The 18,854-nt window shown below is 41.4% G+C and overlaps 1 protein-coding gene across 1 annotated transcript; it reads left to right on the forward strand.

Moving 5' to 3' along the window:
• Nucleotides 1-222: 222 nt before the first annotated feature.
• Nucleotides 223-17,440, forward strand: LOC136620578 (cytochrome P450 2K4-like). Its single transcript, XM_066595434.1, has 9 exons — nucleotides 223-467; nucleotides 3,093-3,255; nucleotides 5,907-6,056; nucleotides 8,490-8,650; nucleotides 10,000-10,173; nucleotides 12,199-12,340; nucleotides 13,507-13,691; nucleotides 15,238-15,379; nucleotides 17,176-17,440. The coding sequence occupies exons 1-9, from the start codon at nucleotides 276-278 to the stop codon at nucleotides 17,355-17,357; spliced, it is 1,491 nt and encodes a 496-aa protein (XP_066451531.1). The 5' UTR covers nucleotides 223-275; the 3' UTR covers nucleotides 17,358-17,440.
• Nucleotides 17,441-18,854: the final 1,414 nt, after the last annotated feature.

Raw genomic sequence — 18,854 nt, forward strand, 5'->3', positions numbered from 1 at the left:
ATTTGTATGTATTCACCTGAAAGCAGTTCCTCGGGATGTTTTTCCTTAGCAGCTTTGTCACTAAATGTTCTTACATATTTGCAATCTTTTGTTTATTTTAATTGTCTTAAAAGAAAATAAAGAAAGAGACAAAGTTTATCACGTGGAGAATGATTATCTGGGTTTGTAAATCATCATATATTTTTATAAAAACTTTAAAAGCCCTACAAGAACATTAAACCATTCAGTTGTGCTATAGTGTAGGGAATATTGTGCAGTTGACATTGGGAGCCGCTATGGATTGCTCGTTCTCTACACTGACGCTCTATATACTGCCACTCCTGTTACTTCTATACATTCTGAAAAGCCTGAAGTTATGGACCTCTGACGCTCCTGCTGGAAATTTTCCTCCTGGACCCCCGAGATTTCCGGTGATTGGAAATCTGCATATGATAAATCTCAGAAGGCCTAATGAAACTTTTATGAAGGTAATTTAAGATATTAGTCTCCAATATATAATATTGTGTGGTACCACATATGTGTATTTACAGTAAAGGATTCTTTCTTACACTATGTATAGAGCACTGACTTAAAGGGATTTTCTAGAATTAGTAAAGCATGGCTTCTTTTCTTTAGAAGCTGCAGCACACCTTTCCAAAGGTTGTATGTGGTATTGCAGATCAACCCAATTAATTTCAATGGAGATGAGTTGCAATACCAAATACATCCTATGCACAAGTGTGGCACTGTTTATGGAAGCCATGTTTTCCTGGACACCTCCTTTAACCCCTTCCCGCTATATGATGAATGTTTATGTCATGCAGTGTTGAGGTATGTATGAAGAGAGATTGTGGAGCGACCTCTCTTCATACAGCACGGGCGTCAGCTGTTTATTACAACTGACACCCAGGGGCAATAGCTGCAATCATCCACTGGCTGATCACGACTATTAACCCTATCAATTCTGACAGGGGTATTTAAATCCTCCGAACGAGGGAGCCGTGCAGGTGTCATGGCAGCCAAAGGCCTTGTGAAAGGCCCCAAGGCTGCCTTAACAGACTGCCTATCAAGCCATCCCCATGGAGTGGCCTGTCAGATCGCAGTAGGATGTAATGCTATAGCATTACATCATACTGCAGGAGCGATTAAAGCATCGCTAGATGTGGTCCCCTAGGGGGGCTAAAAAAAAGTAAGAATCAGATCTATAAAATTTTACTAAATATAAAAAAAAAAGCAGTACAAGTTTGAATTACTCTCCTTTTACCATACCTATAATAAAAAAAAATCTAAATTATAAAACAAAAAATCATCTTTGGTATCTATCTATGAATTCATGAATGGATGAGTGCTGCCTCTGATTGGCTGAGCTCAGGGATCAATCATAGGCAGCTCTCAGCTGTCATTCAATAGCTGAGAGCTGCCTCTGATTGGTCAAAGTGCTCAGCCAATCAAAGGCTGCCCATTCAGCAAGCCGGAATTTTTCATCCCTGCCTGCTAAAAAATCCTCAGAGCAGCGCAGGAGAAGAATTGGCTGGACGCGGCTGAGCCCTGGCAGCTGCAGAGAGGTGAGTATACATTTTTAAAAATTTTTTACACATTTTTGCTCATCTAAAATTCGCACATGTGACCGCTGCTATTGAAAAGCATTGGTTCTACCTAGTGCAAATTTTTTGACGTGCGGAAAAACGCCCAATACAAACGCGACTGAGCCCTTACACAGTTGGCATTCCACACTAATGGCCAAGATTGCCAATTGCAAGATTGGAAATAAATGCAATCACAAAATTTAACCCTTCAGATGCCGCAGCTAATGATGACCACAGCATCCAAGTGGTTAACAGATAGGAGCACCTTTGTTAGTTTATCGGCTGCATTGCAATGTGAACAGCAGTCGGACATGTGCACCACTGTTCCATTCAAACTCTATAGGAGCATCAAAGATCCAACGATTGAATCCCACTGATCAGATGCCTATCACCTATCCTAAAATAACTTTGGAAATATCCCTTCAAATATGAAGGCACCAATGAGTTGGCCAAACATGTCCGAGGTGGAAGGGGACAGAGTTGTTTAAATACATTAGGGCATATATAGCTAGATCAGAATTTGATATGCCAGTCTAAGTAACGTTTGTTCCAGCATACATGTGTTAAATATACTTTTGTTGCATCTGGTAGCTCCTCCACATGCCAGACTAAATTCTACACCACCTACAAGCTGGCATTGGTCTCAGCTGCAATATATGCCATTTCTGGCATAAATTAAAACAAATCTTGACAGGCGTTGTGCAGTTCCATCCTGTAATGCTAAGCCCTGCCTACCTTTTCAAGAGCTTGTAATAGAGAAGAAACTTGCTGCTATCCCAGTAATGCCAATGCTATTGATTGGGTCTGTTATAGCGCTAGTAGAAGAGAAGTAAACTGTAATACCAAGCCTGGCCACTGCTATGAGAATGGAGCTGTCTGCTGCCTGCAGAAATCAGCTCAATGCATGAGCACTCCATCACAGAGATCAGCTAATCAGCGGGAGTTCCACATGGCTGACCCCAACCTGGAAGGATAGACCATCTATAGTTTACAACTGGACAACCCGCTAATGTAAATTTACTTGAACAATGCCATTTGTGGTCCAGTTCTTTTGGGTAATAATATACATTTGCTGAAGTAATAAATGTCTTTTCTGTTAGTTTTGGTCTTGACGGTTAAAAAATAAAATAAAATAAATCTTGTTATTTGTATAGCACCAACTTGGAAGGATAAAAGTCTGAGTCAATCTTGAGCCGGCTACCTGAACCATGCAGGGATTGAACGCCCAAACCTTCAGGTCGTGAGCAAGAGCTTAGAACTTCATTTCTGCTGCCTTAACAATCTGTGCCACGCAGGGCTCTATAACTGTCTATGTTCTGTTCTATTCGATCCAGAAAAAGACAAACCATGATGAAGATCTGACCAACCTATGAAAAATACTGCAGAACAGATCATACTACAGTGTGTTGCAGTAAAGATTGTGTGAAGATGTATTATTATTATTGCTGCTATTATAATGGCATTTTCTCCGTTTTTTCCGTGTAAAATATTATATTTGTCCCTTCAAAAAATGTTATCTCATTCCAGCTCTCAAAACAGTACGGCCCCGTGTTCAGTATTCAGATGGGTAATGTGAAAATGGTGGTGCTGTCTGGGTACGAGACGGTGAAAAGTGCTCTTGTGGACTACGCTGATGAATTCGCAGAAAGACCTCATATCCCCATATTTGAAGACATTAATGAGGGATTCGGTACTCTAATCATACTATAAATGACTTTTTATACTATTATACTCACTAGTAAAGGGCTGTTTTAATGTTTATAAATGCATAGCTTCTATTCTTCCATGTTCCCCATGTGAATGGAGCCGAGGTCAAAGTCTACAAGACTGATGGAGATAACCAGCAGTGAAAACCCCCAGTGATTAGACAATTATCACCTAGGCTGTGGGTAGCTGATGAGCTTTGAATCTGGGAAAATCGCTTTAAAAAGGCGGCCTTCTCATTAGGACAACTTTGGCCTATTAAGCCTTTTGGACTTAGAGGATTTATCCAGGGAGAATATATGTGTGCAGTTCTGGCTCCTGAATGTATTACATGGTTGACTATTCATCTCAACAAGATCTGTATAGTATCACATTTCCCGTTATGGCTGCTTCAAGCCAAATATACGGTCCGAAGAAACCTCTAAAGTTGGACTTTCCTCACCAGAACAACCTTTAGCGCATCGTGGTGAGCAGTTGATCACTAGGCCAGATCAGTATAAGGGTGGACACCCACTGGCGATATTTTCTCCACCGACTTGCGAGAGTAAAGGAAAAGTCTCGCAGCGCAGTGCGAGAAAAAAACGGCATCACGCCGGGACATCACCAGTCTTTTCAATGGGGCCAGCGGCAGCAGCGCTAGCCCCATTGAAAAGAGATGGAGAATGCCACTGACTTCTGCCACAGCTGTGACAGCTGTGGCAGGAGTTTCCTTCATCCCCGCGGGGACCGCGGGGATGAAGGAATCTGCTGTGACAGCTGTGGCAGAGGTCCGCGGCATGCTATCCTATTGCTTTCAATGGGATCGGCACTGCAGCCAATCACATTGAAAGCACTGGTTTGTGTCAAGCCCCGCAGTATGATTATCGGGGAAGGGCTTGAAATATAAGCCCTTCCCCGATAATCATCAATAAGTGGTAAAAAAATTTTTTTTTAAATTACTCACCTCTCCGGCACTCAGACGCGTTCTACGGCTGGCCACCCTGCACTGCTGTTAAGCTCTTTCAGCAGGCGGGGATTTAAAAATCCCCACCTCCTGAAAGGGCTATGCTGATTGGCTGAGGGATCAGCCAATAGCAGCTAGTGCTTAGCTATTGGCTGAGCGCTCAGCCAATGACAAATAGCCCTTAGCTATTCATTCATGAATAGCTAAGATATTGCTATTCATGAATGAATGAGCTTGTTGAAAGAGCTTAACAGCAGTGCAGGGGAGCCAGCCGGAGGACGCATCTGAGCGCCGGAGTGGTGAGTAATTTTTTTTTACCTTTTTTTTACCACTTATATGTCAAGTGGCTTATATGTCAAGCCCTTCCCCGATAATCATACTGCGGGGCTTGACAAAAACCAGTGCTTTCAACGGGATCGGCAGCAGTGCCGATCCCATTGAAAACAATGGGATAGAATGCCGTGGACTTCTGCCACAGCTGTCACAGCTGTGGCAGAAGTCCGCAGCATTCTCACTATGTCTTCAATGGGGCTGGCGCTGCTGCCGCTGGCCCCATTGAAAGCACTAGCGATATGTCGGTTCTATTCCGGCGTCTTTCTTGTGCTGCGAGGCGAGAGTTTTCTCGTGCTCTCGCAGTGCAAGAAAGAAAATATCGCTAGTCACTGTCCACCCTAAGATGGGGTTGTCATGGTGGGACAAAGCTTTTAAACTTCCACCTTCCATATATGCTATATGCATGAGTGAGATTCCTCCTGAAGCTCCAGCTCTGACTCAATGAAGAGTTATGGAAAATTAACATTAGAAAAATAATTCATATTTAACATTTGATTGCATGGTTGTAATTCTCTTAATTGCAGTATCTGGGCCTTCATAGTTCTGCTCACTGCAAAGTAATGAGTGGTTTTAAAGAATGTCTCTGGGGACCCAGTATGTCCAACTAATAGGACAGCTCATTGATTTGAATAGGAACCATGCGATGCTTAACCCTTTCCAATTCACTGTTTGGCATCTGAAGACATTCTGATTGAAGGCTATACAGTTCTAATGTCAGAAGACGTCAGGCAGGGTATTCTTACTGTATGTTACTGGCAGCTCTGTTGTCGGGGGCCTCTCCAGCATGTCCCATACTGCAGTACTGACTCTAGCCAGCAGATGGTGCCATTGTATAATGGCAGAAAGAGAAAGCCCCCTAGGAAACCCTGGATCGAAAATTCTATTGCAAAGGGTTAATTTCATTTGTAGACGTGCTACAACCGAATTGAATATTTGCAGTCACATTGTTCTACAGACTACAGCTGTTTGCTGGGGGTCCCAGCAGTGGGCCAACCTGTAGAAAACAAAGCAGATAGGTCCTTTGCATCTGTTCAGAGGAAAAAAGCCCTGCAGTTTACACTACTTTTTTAATTAAAAAAAATGAAAAACTATCACCAAGTGCTGTTACGCTTAGGGACATGTTTGCTTTTTATAGCACACCGAGTGGTTAGGAATAGTATTGCAAGAAAAAGGTTTTTCTGTTTAGTGTTATCACTTGTTCAAAAATGTATCTACATTTTCTGGAAGGCGTGTATAAAAACTGTTAATTATCATATTAAAACCCATCCAAACTTCAAATGTACCTATATATTAGTATTATATATATATATACAGAAAAATTGTTGTTGAATATCATTATTTATTTTTCTCTCTTTTACCAGGAATCCCATTCTCTCATGGTGAGAACTGGAAGGCAATGAGAAGATTAACATTGTCTAAACTGCGGGATTTTGGCATGGGCAAGAGGACAATAGAGGATCGGATCATTGAGGAATGTGGATATTTCATTAAACTATTGGAATCTCTGGAAGGTAACAGTAATAAATGTTGTGGGTTTAGTTTACTGTTTCTCAAGCATTTTGAGTGTGCTCGGGAGCCAAGACTGCTCCATTTAGAACAGGTCACGGCTGTATTAAATGGTTGACACCTTCCTGCCATGGTTGCAATCAGAGACAACTTTTGAGTATTTAACCTCTTGGATGCTGCTGTCAATGCTGGCCATGGCTACTATGCCATTATGCTTCAAAGGGCTTGTTCTATTGTCATCCTCTGTAACTGGATAATAGAGTGCTAACGGGTTGTCATGGCATCTTGAGGCCTAACAATGACCTCCAAACCTGCCATGTATAGAAACTTGTCAGTGACAAGACTAAATACGCTAATGTCGAAAGGTACAATGCTCTACAATTCAGAAATATTACAGTGTATTATATGAGTGATCAAGTGATTGCATGTTCAAGTCCTCTATTGGGGCAAAAAACCCCACAATATACAGTATAAAATATATATTTAAAATTCAGAAGCAGCTCTACATTTCCTATTTTTCATTTTAAAAAGTGCAAACAATAAAAAAATAAGCACAATTGTTATTGTCGCATTTATAAATCTCTGAGATATTAAAATATGGCAATGCCAGAATTGCTGTTCTTTGGTCACTCTGTCTCCAAGAAATGGTTGAAAAAAAGTTCTCAAAAAAGACTCCTGTACACAAAATTGTTACCAATGAAACCTATAGGTCACCCCACAGTAAACAGGATTTCATGCAACCTCATTGATGGAAAAAGGTAAAAGTTAGAATGTTTTTTAAAGACTTTTCATTTTGAAAACGTAGTCACATAGTAAAGATTATATTAATTTGGTTTCACTGAAATTCTACTGACTTACAGAAAAAAAGTTATCATATTATTTTTACCATATAGAGAATACCCCTCATCAAAAAAACACTTAAACTATTTTTTTTAACGCATTATGTGCTACAATAAATGGTACCATTAAAAAATACAAGCTTAGAGAACGATTGACCCAAGGGTCAGTTGTGGCACAGACCTCTTGACCCATCCTCTACCTGTCATACACATACCCGGCTTTCATTACTCCTCATGGTAATGCTTATTATTACTCCTCTTCCTCCTAATGACCCGGTGACTGAGGTGGCCACTAGTCCAAGTACATAATCACTTATTTTCATATTGGAATCCCGACCGCTTTCCCTGTCATCCCTTCCCTCACCCCTCCCTTTCCCCCTCCCATTTTTTTTAAGTTTTCCATAAAGAAAGTTAATTATAATTCAATTGGAAAAGTCAGATAGAGATGATCTATTTATAAGAGCTTCATGATTGTAAAGCAAAGTTTAAGGGAGGCAACTTCCCCATTGGTACATACCCTTACTTGATGCATAAATGTGTCGCTGTATTTCACTGCTATATGTACGTTGTTTCTCTGTGCTTATAAAAGGTTTTTTAATGAAAAAAATACAAGTTGTCCAACAAACAACATGCCCTCATACAGCTGATGGGAAAATAAAATTGTTATGGCTTTTGAATGGCTTGATCAAATAACAAAAATGCATAAAATGTCTGGTCCTTAAAGAGATTATGTCCCCAGGTTTCACCCTTGTAAGCCCTTTGCAGCACTATATCAAGCAGTAATTAAGCTTTCTAAACATATTTCTATTACTGCCCGTTACTCCAGCATAGATGTTTTTTTTTTTTTCAATTTCCACACCATATGCTAATTCAATCCAAAAAGTCTGGTTGGCATACCCAGACCATTCCAGCTGCTCAGGGTCTCTTCTGTAACCCAGCCCCTCTCACTTTTTTGATTGATGGAGATGACATGCTCTACATCATCTACAGGCCTGTGATGATTCCAATATCCGAGAACTTAGAAGCAGACTTAAGCATTTGCATAGGAGCCTAATGAGTCTGACTACAAATAGGCAGGCCCCTCTGAGAATGCCCAATCCTTCTCTGACTTCAGGAATATGGATCTTTTCACAGGTGATGTAGGGAACATCATCCACATTAATCAAAAAAGGGAAAGGGGCTGGATTACTGAAAAGACCCTACGCTTAACTTCAAGACTATTCATTCTATGGGGTCCTAAAGGTTGAACCAATACGTCAAAGTATATCCAAGTGCTATACAATAGCAAAACACAATGAGAAAACCCCTATACTGGCTACATAACATCTAATGGTGACATTTGGTGTAATGTTTGAGGAAGGCTTTTACGTTGCATAGCAGCAGTGAATCTGGCAATAAGCTAAGTGATTATTGGGATAGGCAAAACATTTAATATATTTTACATATCATTTCATCATTTTATTTGAAAATATTGCAAATGTTAAGATAAAGAAAATGTGCCAAAATAAAAAGCCTATAGTTTTAATATTTATGTTTAATGAGTTAAATATATATTTTAAATTAATTGTACCTTTTTCTTTTTTTCCTTTTACTTTCTAGGCAAACCTACTGATCTGACTATAAAAACAAATTTTGCAATTGGGAATATAATTATATCCATTATCCTTGGTTACCGATTTGACTATGAGGACCCCGCTCTGTTGAAAATAATGACAATTATAGATGAAAATATGAGACTTCTTGGGAGCCCCTCAGTTGCGGTAGTTTTCATTTTCATTCATTTTATAAGTATAATACTTCTTTATCATTAACTTTGTACTAAAATGACACTATAGAGTGTTCTATAATGGGCAATCTCAAAGTTTTGAGGAGGACCACAGATATTGTTAAGATTCTTGGCCACAGCTGTCACCATGCCTCACCTGTACCTGATGACGGTTGTGTTGCGTGTTCTGCAGAAGATGTCATGCAGTCCCTCTTGCCTCTCACCGCTGCCTGAAGGGAGCACACACAGACCCGCAGTCTTAAAGGACCACAGAGCATCCTGATACTTGTGCCTTACCAAACATTAAGCACCTCTGGCTATTTGAAGCACCTTTCTACTAAAGAAGGTGCCTAAGCTTTTGGTCTTCTTGTTTCTTCCAATTACATAGTTTCTAACTCTAACTTTACCATGACTACACTACATTCTCCCCTCCTGACCTCAACTTGCATTTCTAACCATTCTGTCTGCTGCCTGCCATGACTTCTGGCCTGTTTGTACTGTGCTGAACCTCCTCTGTGTGTCTTGACCTCTTGACTGTCTACTTTGAATATACCTCTCTTCACGTGCTCAGTTATGGCTTTTTGGTCTGCAGTTGTGTCAGCAGCCATGTGACTGGGACCATTTCTTATGCAAAGGCTCAAGAATTCTACAGCAAATTCCAGATCCTGACTGGTGGGGTAAAAAGCTAAAGACTGGGGTTCCGCAGGTGTCGCTTCTAGATCTAGCCAGAAGCCAAACCACTAAGAGGCATAGTGGAGCCATATCCTCTGTTTCCAGCAATATTGTATCTAAGGAGAGCTAATTTTAGAGGAAATTTCAAAATTATGCATATGAAATTCCCAGGTCACCAGCATCGGTGTAGTCACCATTACTAACAGCAGGTGCAGGGATGGACAGAAGACACTGATTTCTGTTATTGAAGCCACAGAAAGTAATCATAGTCAAACACATAGGTTGAAGCAGATGGAGTACAGTCATAATCGGTAGACAAGCAGAGATTATAAAAGGCAGAAGATTGTGACCACCTTCAGTACCATATTCTATTTTCAGCTTATCTAAAGACTGTGTGCCACCAATCTCCATGTTTCCTTGCTTTTCCATTGTCTTCCATTTGCATCTTTTATAAATGGAAATACAATACATTACCTGCTCTAAGTTTATGTGGAGCTTTGAAACTGACAGTGAATCTTTAAAATCATTGGAAGAGCTGTAGACGATATTGCTCCTCTTCCACTCTTCCACTGTTATGTCATTGATCTCCGGCTGTACAGATACTATATAAGTGTTCTGAATCTTCTACCCATGGTTTACTATTCTCCTAACCATCAGTGTTTTCTTTTGTAGATCTATAATGTATTACCTGTCTTTCAATACCTGCCTGGTTCGCATATGAAGATAAAAAAGAACGTTAAGGAGTTACATACCTTCTTCAAGAAAAAGTTTGCAGAACATCATAAAACACTGGACAAAGATGACCAGCGTGGCTATGTGGACGCATTTCTTATTAAACAAGAGGAGGTAATAAAAAATGTAAAAAATCTTTGATTTACTTAGAAGAAAATGTTTTCGATCCTTAAAATGTTGTCACAATTGGAAAATCCCTGGTTAGAATGATTTTGCCCCAGTGATCAAGTGATCCCGGTTTGCTAACTTCCAATGATCAGTTGTTTATGCCAGTGGTTATGTTGAGTCTATAGGAATACGATCAACCGTGGTTTGGGCTCTGTGCAGCCACTTCAGTTCCTCCACACTAAACTTATCACATCATGACTTTACAAATCATGTTAATGCAGGTGAAAAGAGATATGCTGCAACAAGAAAGTGTCTGCCCAAAACTGTTGAAACAAAGCTGGAAATGGCAATTGTGTAAAATGTATTTTGTATGCGGTTGTAGTAATATTACTCTGCACCAGAAATGAAGGGCGAAACCCTGAAAAACAGACCCTTACCATTATCCTTACTGCACCAAATCTTAGATGAGGCACTTTGCTTTTTGGTAGGTACCAAACCCACATTCATCTACCAAACTGCTAGATACGATAGTGAACTGCAGATGTGAAGTCCTGTGACAACGTGCTTTACACCACTCCAGCCAATGCTTGGCATTGAACATCGTGATTGTAGGCTTATATATGGATAATAGACCATGAGAAACATTTCATGAAGGTCCCGATGCATAGCTTTTGGCCTACTAATACTTAAACAGTCTAGAACTGTCTATTAAAGTGATGTAACTGAAGATATGGGATTTCTATTCACCACATGCTTCAGCAGTCAGCAGCATCTTTTTGTTAAGGCCCATTTAGACAACGATTATTGCTCAAAATTTGCTCAAAAGCCATCTTTTGAGCAATAATCATTTTGTGTAAATGTGCCCATCTTTCACTGTTTGGCTAAACAATGGAATTCAGTTCTGCCTGAAAACCATCATTCGGCAGAACAGCTGATAATCAGGACCGCATGCTGTGCTCTGCCGGGGGGGGGGGGGGGGTAGGGGGGATCAGATTACAACTGATTGCTTTGTCTCAGCTGTCAGCCCCAAGGTAGATCAAAGCGAAAGTAATAAGGGAACAGCAGGAGGTGTGTACCCTGAGTACAGCTCCTGGCAGCTCACACGCTACTACTTGGTGCTAATAGGCATTAGTCCCAAGTAGTAGTTTATACAAAATGATTGCTCAAAAGTTAACTTTTGAGCAATCATCTTTGCAGTGTAAATGCATCTTTCCTTTGTATGATCGACCAGCTCATGGCTCAGCTATTGTCACTCCTAGACAATTCCACATTACAATAATTGCCCTTAGAGATTACCAGGGCGGAGCTAGAAGATCATTAATTACACAAACTGACTTGTGGAAAATGTGGCATCCTATGAAAGTGCCATATTTAAAGTCAGTGAGCTCTTCTGTATGACCCATACTACTGCTCTTTGTCTACAGAGATTACATAACTGTGTGCTGGATTTCATGTATTTGTTTCCGATGGAGGTGGATGAAACTTCTGAACTATTCTGAGAGGTGTCCTTATACGCTTGGCTATATAGTGTAGGTGGGAGCTCTGTCACAGACCTGGCATTGGAATTCAAGAGCATAAAGCTATCACAGGTAAAGGGGGCTCATAAGATGAGACCATCTTTATGATATCAGTATAGTAGCCAGCAGTTTGTTTAAATGGGACAATCCATTCAAAATTGATCACCCCAAAAATGTTTAGAATTGTTTTATTGACTTTATGTGACCCTGCATTCCCTGGACAAAATTTGTCCCAACACTCGAGGGGAAGGGAAGTTATATTACTTACAGCCATCTTTTCTGCTAGTTTGGCTACTGATCTGCTTCATCCTGAAGTCCATTTTCATTCTTCCAACATGGCCATGGCTTATTTTTCCCAATATTCACTGATCACTAGTGATACGTCAGCAGCCTAATGCATAGTAAAATAAAGTGTTTGCCCCTGATTTGAAGATTCTCTCTCTTTTAGTAACTTTTTAGTTAAAATTTGGGATGTGAAAACAAGATAGTTGATATGCTAAATATTTCTATTTAGGAAAAATCTGATCCCAACACTTATTTCCACACGAAGAATCTTCTTGGTGTCTTATTAACCTTATTTATGGCTGGAACAGAAACCACATCATCTACAATACGATGGGCCATCTCATATATGATACAGAACCCTGAAATTCAGAGTGAGTTCTTCATGTATATAACACTTTCAAGGAGTTCTCCACTTTCAACAATTCCTACTTGTTTTAAGGGTCTAAGTTGATCACAAAATGGCCTTTTGTTAGGACTCTCCAGCGATCAGTGCGAATTAGTGGGGAAACTTGGCAGAAAGCATTTGACTTCCCTGCTGCCACCACGGTGGAAATGAAGTTTTTTGCAGTGCCCATTCAAAACAATGTGTTTTCTGTATAAAAGCAGGACAGGACGGTCCTCCAGAGAGGGAGACATAACTTCTGTAACCTCTCTTTAGCCCGCACAATAGATGTAGATCCTGAACACAGAAGAAGGGCTTTATTCCTTAATAGGAAATATTTGGCTTTTTTTAAATAAACTAGACTATTCCTTTAAAGCAGGGGTCCCCAACTCCAGTCCTCAGGGACCACCAACAGGTCATGTTTTCAGGATGTCCTATAGTAAGAACCCCTGTGGCAATGTCTGAGGCACTAATTATAATTACATCACCTGTGCAACACTGAGGAAATCCTGAAAACATGACCTGTTGCTGGTGAGGACTGGAGTTGGGGAACACTGCTTTAAAGTAAGAGGAACACTCAAACTTGTTTTGGGTCCAAGGGCTAAATTATCAGATTGAACTACTTCCGAGGTCCACAATAGCATTTAAAACAAAATAATATACCATAAATGTCTGACAGGTTCTGGTTTCACTTCCAGGAGTACCGCTTTTTAACAGAATAGTGTCACTTCTCTTCTTACTGACATGGGAAATACATGTGAGCAGCCACCAGACATAGATAAGCATGTCTGTGACCAGATGGTTGGGTGCATAAGTAATTTTTATGATAGAAATCTCTTCCAAAAATGCATGTCCTTACTTGATTTAATAAAGATTAGTTAGGCTTTACTCCTGGTCTTTGAGTCACATCTTTTCTCCCCTAAGGGCCCGAACACAGTGTCTTCTGTACCATCTCTTTCACATATGGAATGCTGAAGCGCGTCCCAGCCTAACCGCAGGGCTCAGGATCTGAACTCGGAGCATCATACGCATGTATGATGCTCCTAAATCGGGTCAGGAAACCCGTGGTCAGCACATTAGATAAAGACACAACAAAAAAATGTATAAATTGATTGAACTAAAATAATCTTTTTTTTCTATAATGACTGACATTAGAGCGAGTACATGATGAAATTGATAAAGTGATTGGATCAGCCGTACCGCGGATTGACCATCGTAAAGATATGCCTTACACCAACGCTGTAATTCATGAGACTCAGAGACTGGCTAACATATTACCAATGAATCTTCCTCGAGAAACTACCACGGATATTGTTTTTCAAGGCTACTATCTACCAAAGGTAAGTGTTACCATAATCCTATGCTTCACCGCTCCATAACTCTTAACTTGTTGTGGTTGGAATAGTTAGGTTTTCTCATTGGACGCTAACAGGGAAATCATTGTCACATTTCTTTCTACTGTAGATACTTAAAAGGGATGGCGGGGAGAGTAGGCAGTCAGTTTGTCTGGGCAACCATATATGAAGCCAGAGCTGCTGTTATCTTTACAGCATGCAGTGTTTAAGGGACCTTATTCTATAGCACTGGGCTTTTAAGCTCTTTAGAGTAAGTCTTGCGCATGTGTCATGTGCCACTATTCATTTGGAGCTTGCCTTATTGCAGCCTGCCTCCTGCTCCATTGGAAGAACTTCTGTTCTAACCATTCAATCCTTTGTTTGTGCAGTCAAGAGTGACCAAGGCATATTCAAAGGAATCTTCCTTTTAAATCACTGTGTTGAGGATTGGAGAACGTCTAGTGAGGACTATGGGGCTTAGGTGTAGACTGGACCTCAGGGGTTTCTGTACAATGCTCATGTTGTTAGGGCCGGTGGCAACTATAGTCGGTTCAAGGGGTGAAGTCACACCTGAGTTCTGAAACCCTAGTACCACCATAAGGTCACTCTTCTTCATATGAGAGGATCAGCACTGTAAATGAAGCAATGTTACAGATTTTGCACTGGGGACCCGCAGCTTCCAGTTCTGCCTCTGGTTTGGACACATTAAGTGTTAGGGCTGCTTCACACTTGCATATGGAAATATGGATTAAATATGCAATACTGATGTGTTTCCTTACAACTTAAAGGAAAAAAAATCCAGTGTTCAAGCAAAATATGATTTGATTTCAACTCTCAAGTTGCTTGTGTTATGCTGTTTCTATATTTACCATTCACTTCTATGAGATTCACTTAAAAAAGTGTAGCACAGCACACTTGGCCGTCTCTGTAACTCCAGACCCACGTAGGCCATCGTGTTCAGCTGGGAGGACAGTGGGGACGACAGCTAGAGATACTTTCGGGTCCCACAGGTGGGATATTTTGTGAATATGCAATGAAAGTCTCAGATGGGAAGAGTCCACATTTTCTTGTGCATTAATTGAATCTGTTTTATTTTGAGGCTGTAGTCCCAGTCGATCTTCTTGAGACTAGTTATGGTCAGGATAATTGTCTTTAATTATGATTAGAGATGAGAGAATGTACTCGGCCACGCCCATTTTTCACCCGAATATCGCGATTTTCGAGTACTTCCGAACTCGGGTGAAAAAATTAGGGGGGCGCCGTGGGTGAGTGGGGGGTTGCAGCGGGGAGTGGGGGGGGGAGGGAGAAAGAGAGGGCTCCCCCCTGTTCCCCGCTGCTACCCCCCGTGCCGCCACGCCTCCCCCGCCCCCCGGTGCCCCCCGAATCTTTTCACCCGAGTACTGAAGTACTCGAAAATCGCGGTGCTCGATCAAGTAATTACTCGAAACGAGTACGTTCGCTCATCTCTAATTATGATCTTTAATTATGAATAATATTTATATTTGCAGTACAAATTCATGAGATCTGTTGACATTGATATTTTTGTTATTAGGGCACATACATCATTCCTCTTTTGGAGTCAGTTTTACATGACGAAACACAATTTAAGAAACCAGAATCCTTCTTTCCTGAACATTTCCTTGATTCAGAGGGACAGTTTGTCAAGAGGTCTGCTTTTATGCCATTTTCAGCAGGTAACCTACTTTTTATACTATGAGATTAGAAATTTGAGTGGCCTACATCTATTGGATCTTCCATGTCAAGAAGAAGCACTGCATTTTGATCTCAGCTGATGGGATGACTCTTTAAAAAAGAGTTGTCCTCTTTGGACCATGACATGGGGAATTGGAAATGATTGACTGTAGTAGGCCCATAAACATCCTATACAAGCCAAAGAATCCACTTAACACCAATAAGGGTAAATGCTGTGTTATTGACAAAAATTGGCCACAGTAGCCACTTTTTATAAAATATATATATTACCAATATAAATATACTATATATATATAACCATATAGAGTATACAGTATATGAACATTATGAAGGGTGCATCATAATCATAACTTGAAACATCAGCACCTTCCCAACAACACTTGGCCTCACCATGCCAATTCAGTCTCCAGCTGAATGTAGTTGAAATTTACCATCTCCCTGAGATCTCATCCCAGGAAGAACAGACTCCAAGAAATTCATCATATAAATGTATAACTTGGAGGATTCCTCATACCTGTGATGGGTTCCCATTCCCCAAAGAAATTAACTTCTGCAAATATCCAATTCCTGCCTGCTGACATGCCAGCTGTATCCTGTAAGGGCTCTAAGGGAACTAAGTGATGTGATAGCTAGACCGCTATTTCCTATATTTACGGACACTATTGAGACTGGGGTTGTACCACTGGATTGGCACATTGCCAATGTGGTTTCAATATACAAAAAGGAGTTTAAAAGAGAGCCTGGTAACTACAGGCCGGTAAGTCTCACTTCAATAACTGAAAAATATTCGAGGGATTTCTGAGAAACGCCATCGAAGAACATCTAAAAAAAAACAATGGAATAACTCCTCACCAGCATGGGTTCATGAACGGTCAATCATGTCAGACCAATCTGATCAGCTTCTACAATGAAGCAAGATCTAGGCTGGACCTGGGAGAGTCTATTGATCTCATATATCTGGATTTCTCTAAAGCATTTGACACCGTGCCGATAATAGGCTGATATAGAACATGAGACAGCTTGGTCTGGGCGAAAACAGGTGTATCTGGGTAATGAATTGGCTCAGAGATAGAAAGCAGAGGGTGGTAATAAATGGTTCGTACTTTGATTGGGCCACCGTTGCTAGTGAGGTGCCACATGGTTCAGTATCAGGCTTTATTTATCAATGACCTGATAGAAGGAGTACACAGTAAAATATCAATATTTGCAGATGATACAAAATTACACAAGATAATTCATGCACCTGAGGACAATGTACGGCTAGAAAAGGCCCTAGATAAACTGGGGGCCTGGGTAGAAAAATGGCAAATTAATTTATCAATATTGATAAATGTAAGGTTATGCATAGGGATGAGCGAGTATACTCGCTAAAGCACTACTCGTCCGAGTAATGTGCTTTAGACGAGTATCTCCCTGCTCGTCCCTGAAGATTCGGGGGCCGCTGCGGAGCAGGGAGCTGCGGGGGAGAGCGGGGAGGAACGGAGGGGAGATCTCTCTCTCCCGCCCGCTCTCCCCTGCTCCCCGCCGCAACTCACCTGTCAGCTGCGGCGGCCCCCAAATCTTCAGGGACGAGCAGGGAGATATTCGTCTAAAGCACATTACTCGGACGAGTAGTGCTTTAGCGAGTATACTCGCTCATCCCTAGTTATGCACATGGGCAGGAGAAACGGATGTCACTAATACACACTATAGGGAAAAGTGAGATGGAAAAAGTAGGAGAAAATATTAGTGGAGCTATTTTATAAGAATATATCTCTCTTTTTGTAATCCACTTTAGGAAGAAGAGCTTGTGCTGGGGAAACACTCGCAAGGATGGAGTTGTTTCTGTTCTTCACCAGCCTCATGCAAAAATTTTCCTATCATTCTGCTACAGAGATGAGTGCCTTTTTTGTGAAACCATCGACTGGATTAACCATTCCCCCCATTGCTCAGAAAATCTGCTGTGTGCCCCGGATTTAAGGATCAGAAATGCCACCTCAAGATATATTTGGATGTCAAATTACAAATCTGAGCCTGAAATAAAATTATTAATATTTTGCTTATGCAAAACTCAAGTCTAAATTATGCAATTCTTTTCTACTATATAGTGTAACAATCAATGTAAGGGCTCAGTCAGACGGGCGTTTTTTCGCGCGATTTGCGGATCGCATGACGGATGCGCATCCGCAAATCGCGTGACCGGTGCGCGCAAGTCGCCCGCAAATCGCCCGAAAATCTGCTCCTAGCCGCGTTTCATTAGAAACGGGCCGGAGCTGTCCAGCGCAGTGCATTCAATGGAGACGGCAATACAGCCGTCTCCATTGAAAGCAATGCGCTGCGGGCGAGCCCGGGATGAATTGTCGGTAAAGGCTTAAATATATAAGCCCTTACCTGCAATGCATCCTAAAATGTGTAAAAATAAAAAAATATATATGTACTTACCTTCTCCCGGCAGCTGGAGCTCCGAGCGGCCGTCCTGCAGTGGGTGTGAAGGGGGTGTGAGTCAGACCTGCCCCCTGATTGGTTCAGCGCTGAGCCAATCAGAGGCATGCCTCACTCACACCCATTCATGAATTCATGAATGGATGTGAGTCAGACCTGCCCCTGATTGGCTCAGTGCTGAGAGGCAGCAGTCACTCACCCATTCATGAATTCATGAATGGGTGTGTGAGTGAAACTGGCCTCTGATTGGTCAGGCTGTGACCAATCAGAGGCAGATCATTCAGCAGGCGGGGATTTTAAAGCCCCGCCGGCTGAATAGTGCCGAGAAGCAGTTCAGGAGAACTGACAGCGGCCGCGGCTGGACTCTGGCTGCAGCGAAAAGGTGAGTATACAATTTTTTTTTATTTTAACACATTTTAGGATGAATTGCAGGGAAGGGTTTATATATTTAACCCCTTCCCGACAATTCACCCCGCGCACGCCGGCAGCCCATTGCTTTCAATGGAGCGGCTGTATTGCCGCTCCATTGAATTCAATGGGCAAACATCGTTCTTCTCTGCCACAGCTGTTACAGCTGTGGCAGAGAAGAATGATTTGTCTTCTATATGTTCTCAATGGGGTCGGCGCTGCTGCCGCCGGCCCCATTGAGCGCATATACAGAAGAGAACAGGAATCGCAGATCGCAGATAGGTGCGATCTGCGATTTTTTGTTCAATAATTTATCGGACGAGCGCATAAAAAGCGCTCATGTGTCCGATACCATTGCAAAGCAATGGTTTTAAAAAATCGCCGGACGCATGCGCAAATCGCGGCTAAAAACGCCCGTCTGACTAAGGCCTAATGCGAGTGAACATGATTCAGTAGGCACAAATGTCACCCCTACCACCACCACCACCACTATAAAACTAGTAACATGTGTAAGGGAGATAACAAAGCTAATTGTAGTTGTTGAGAATAACTGCATTATATGTTTACTGCTGCGGTTGACTGTGTGGATGTATAGTCTAAGTCATGTAACAGACATTGCCGTGTGCC

The sequence above is a fragment of the Eleutherodactylus coqui genome, chromosome 1 (genome assembly GCF_035609145.1).
Source record: "Eleutherodactylus coqui strain aEleCoq1 chromosome 1, aEleCoq1.hap1, whole genome shotgun sequence".
Taxonomy (NCBI): Eukaryota; Metazoa; Chordata; class Amphibia; order Anura; family Eleutherodactylidae; genus Eleutherodactylus; species Eleutherodactylus coqui.

What these genes read in the sequence shown, in the direction of transcription:
- LOC136620578 (XM_066595434.1), top strand. Translation starts at nt 276, where the DNA reads ATGGATTGCTCGTTCTCTACACTGACGCTCTATATACTGCCACTCCTG. An exon ending in CTAATGAAACTTTTATGAAG is followed by an intron (nt 468 to 3,092) that starts GTAATTTAAGAT and finishes ATCTCATTCCAG; the next exon opens with CTCTCAAAACAGTACGGCCC. An exon ending in AGACATTAATGAGGGATTCG is followed by an intron (nt 3,256 to 5,906) that starts GTACTCTAATCA and finishes CTCTTTTACCAG; the next exon opens with GAATCCCATTCTCTCATGGT.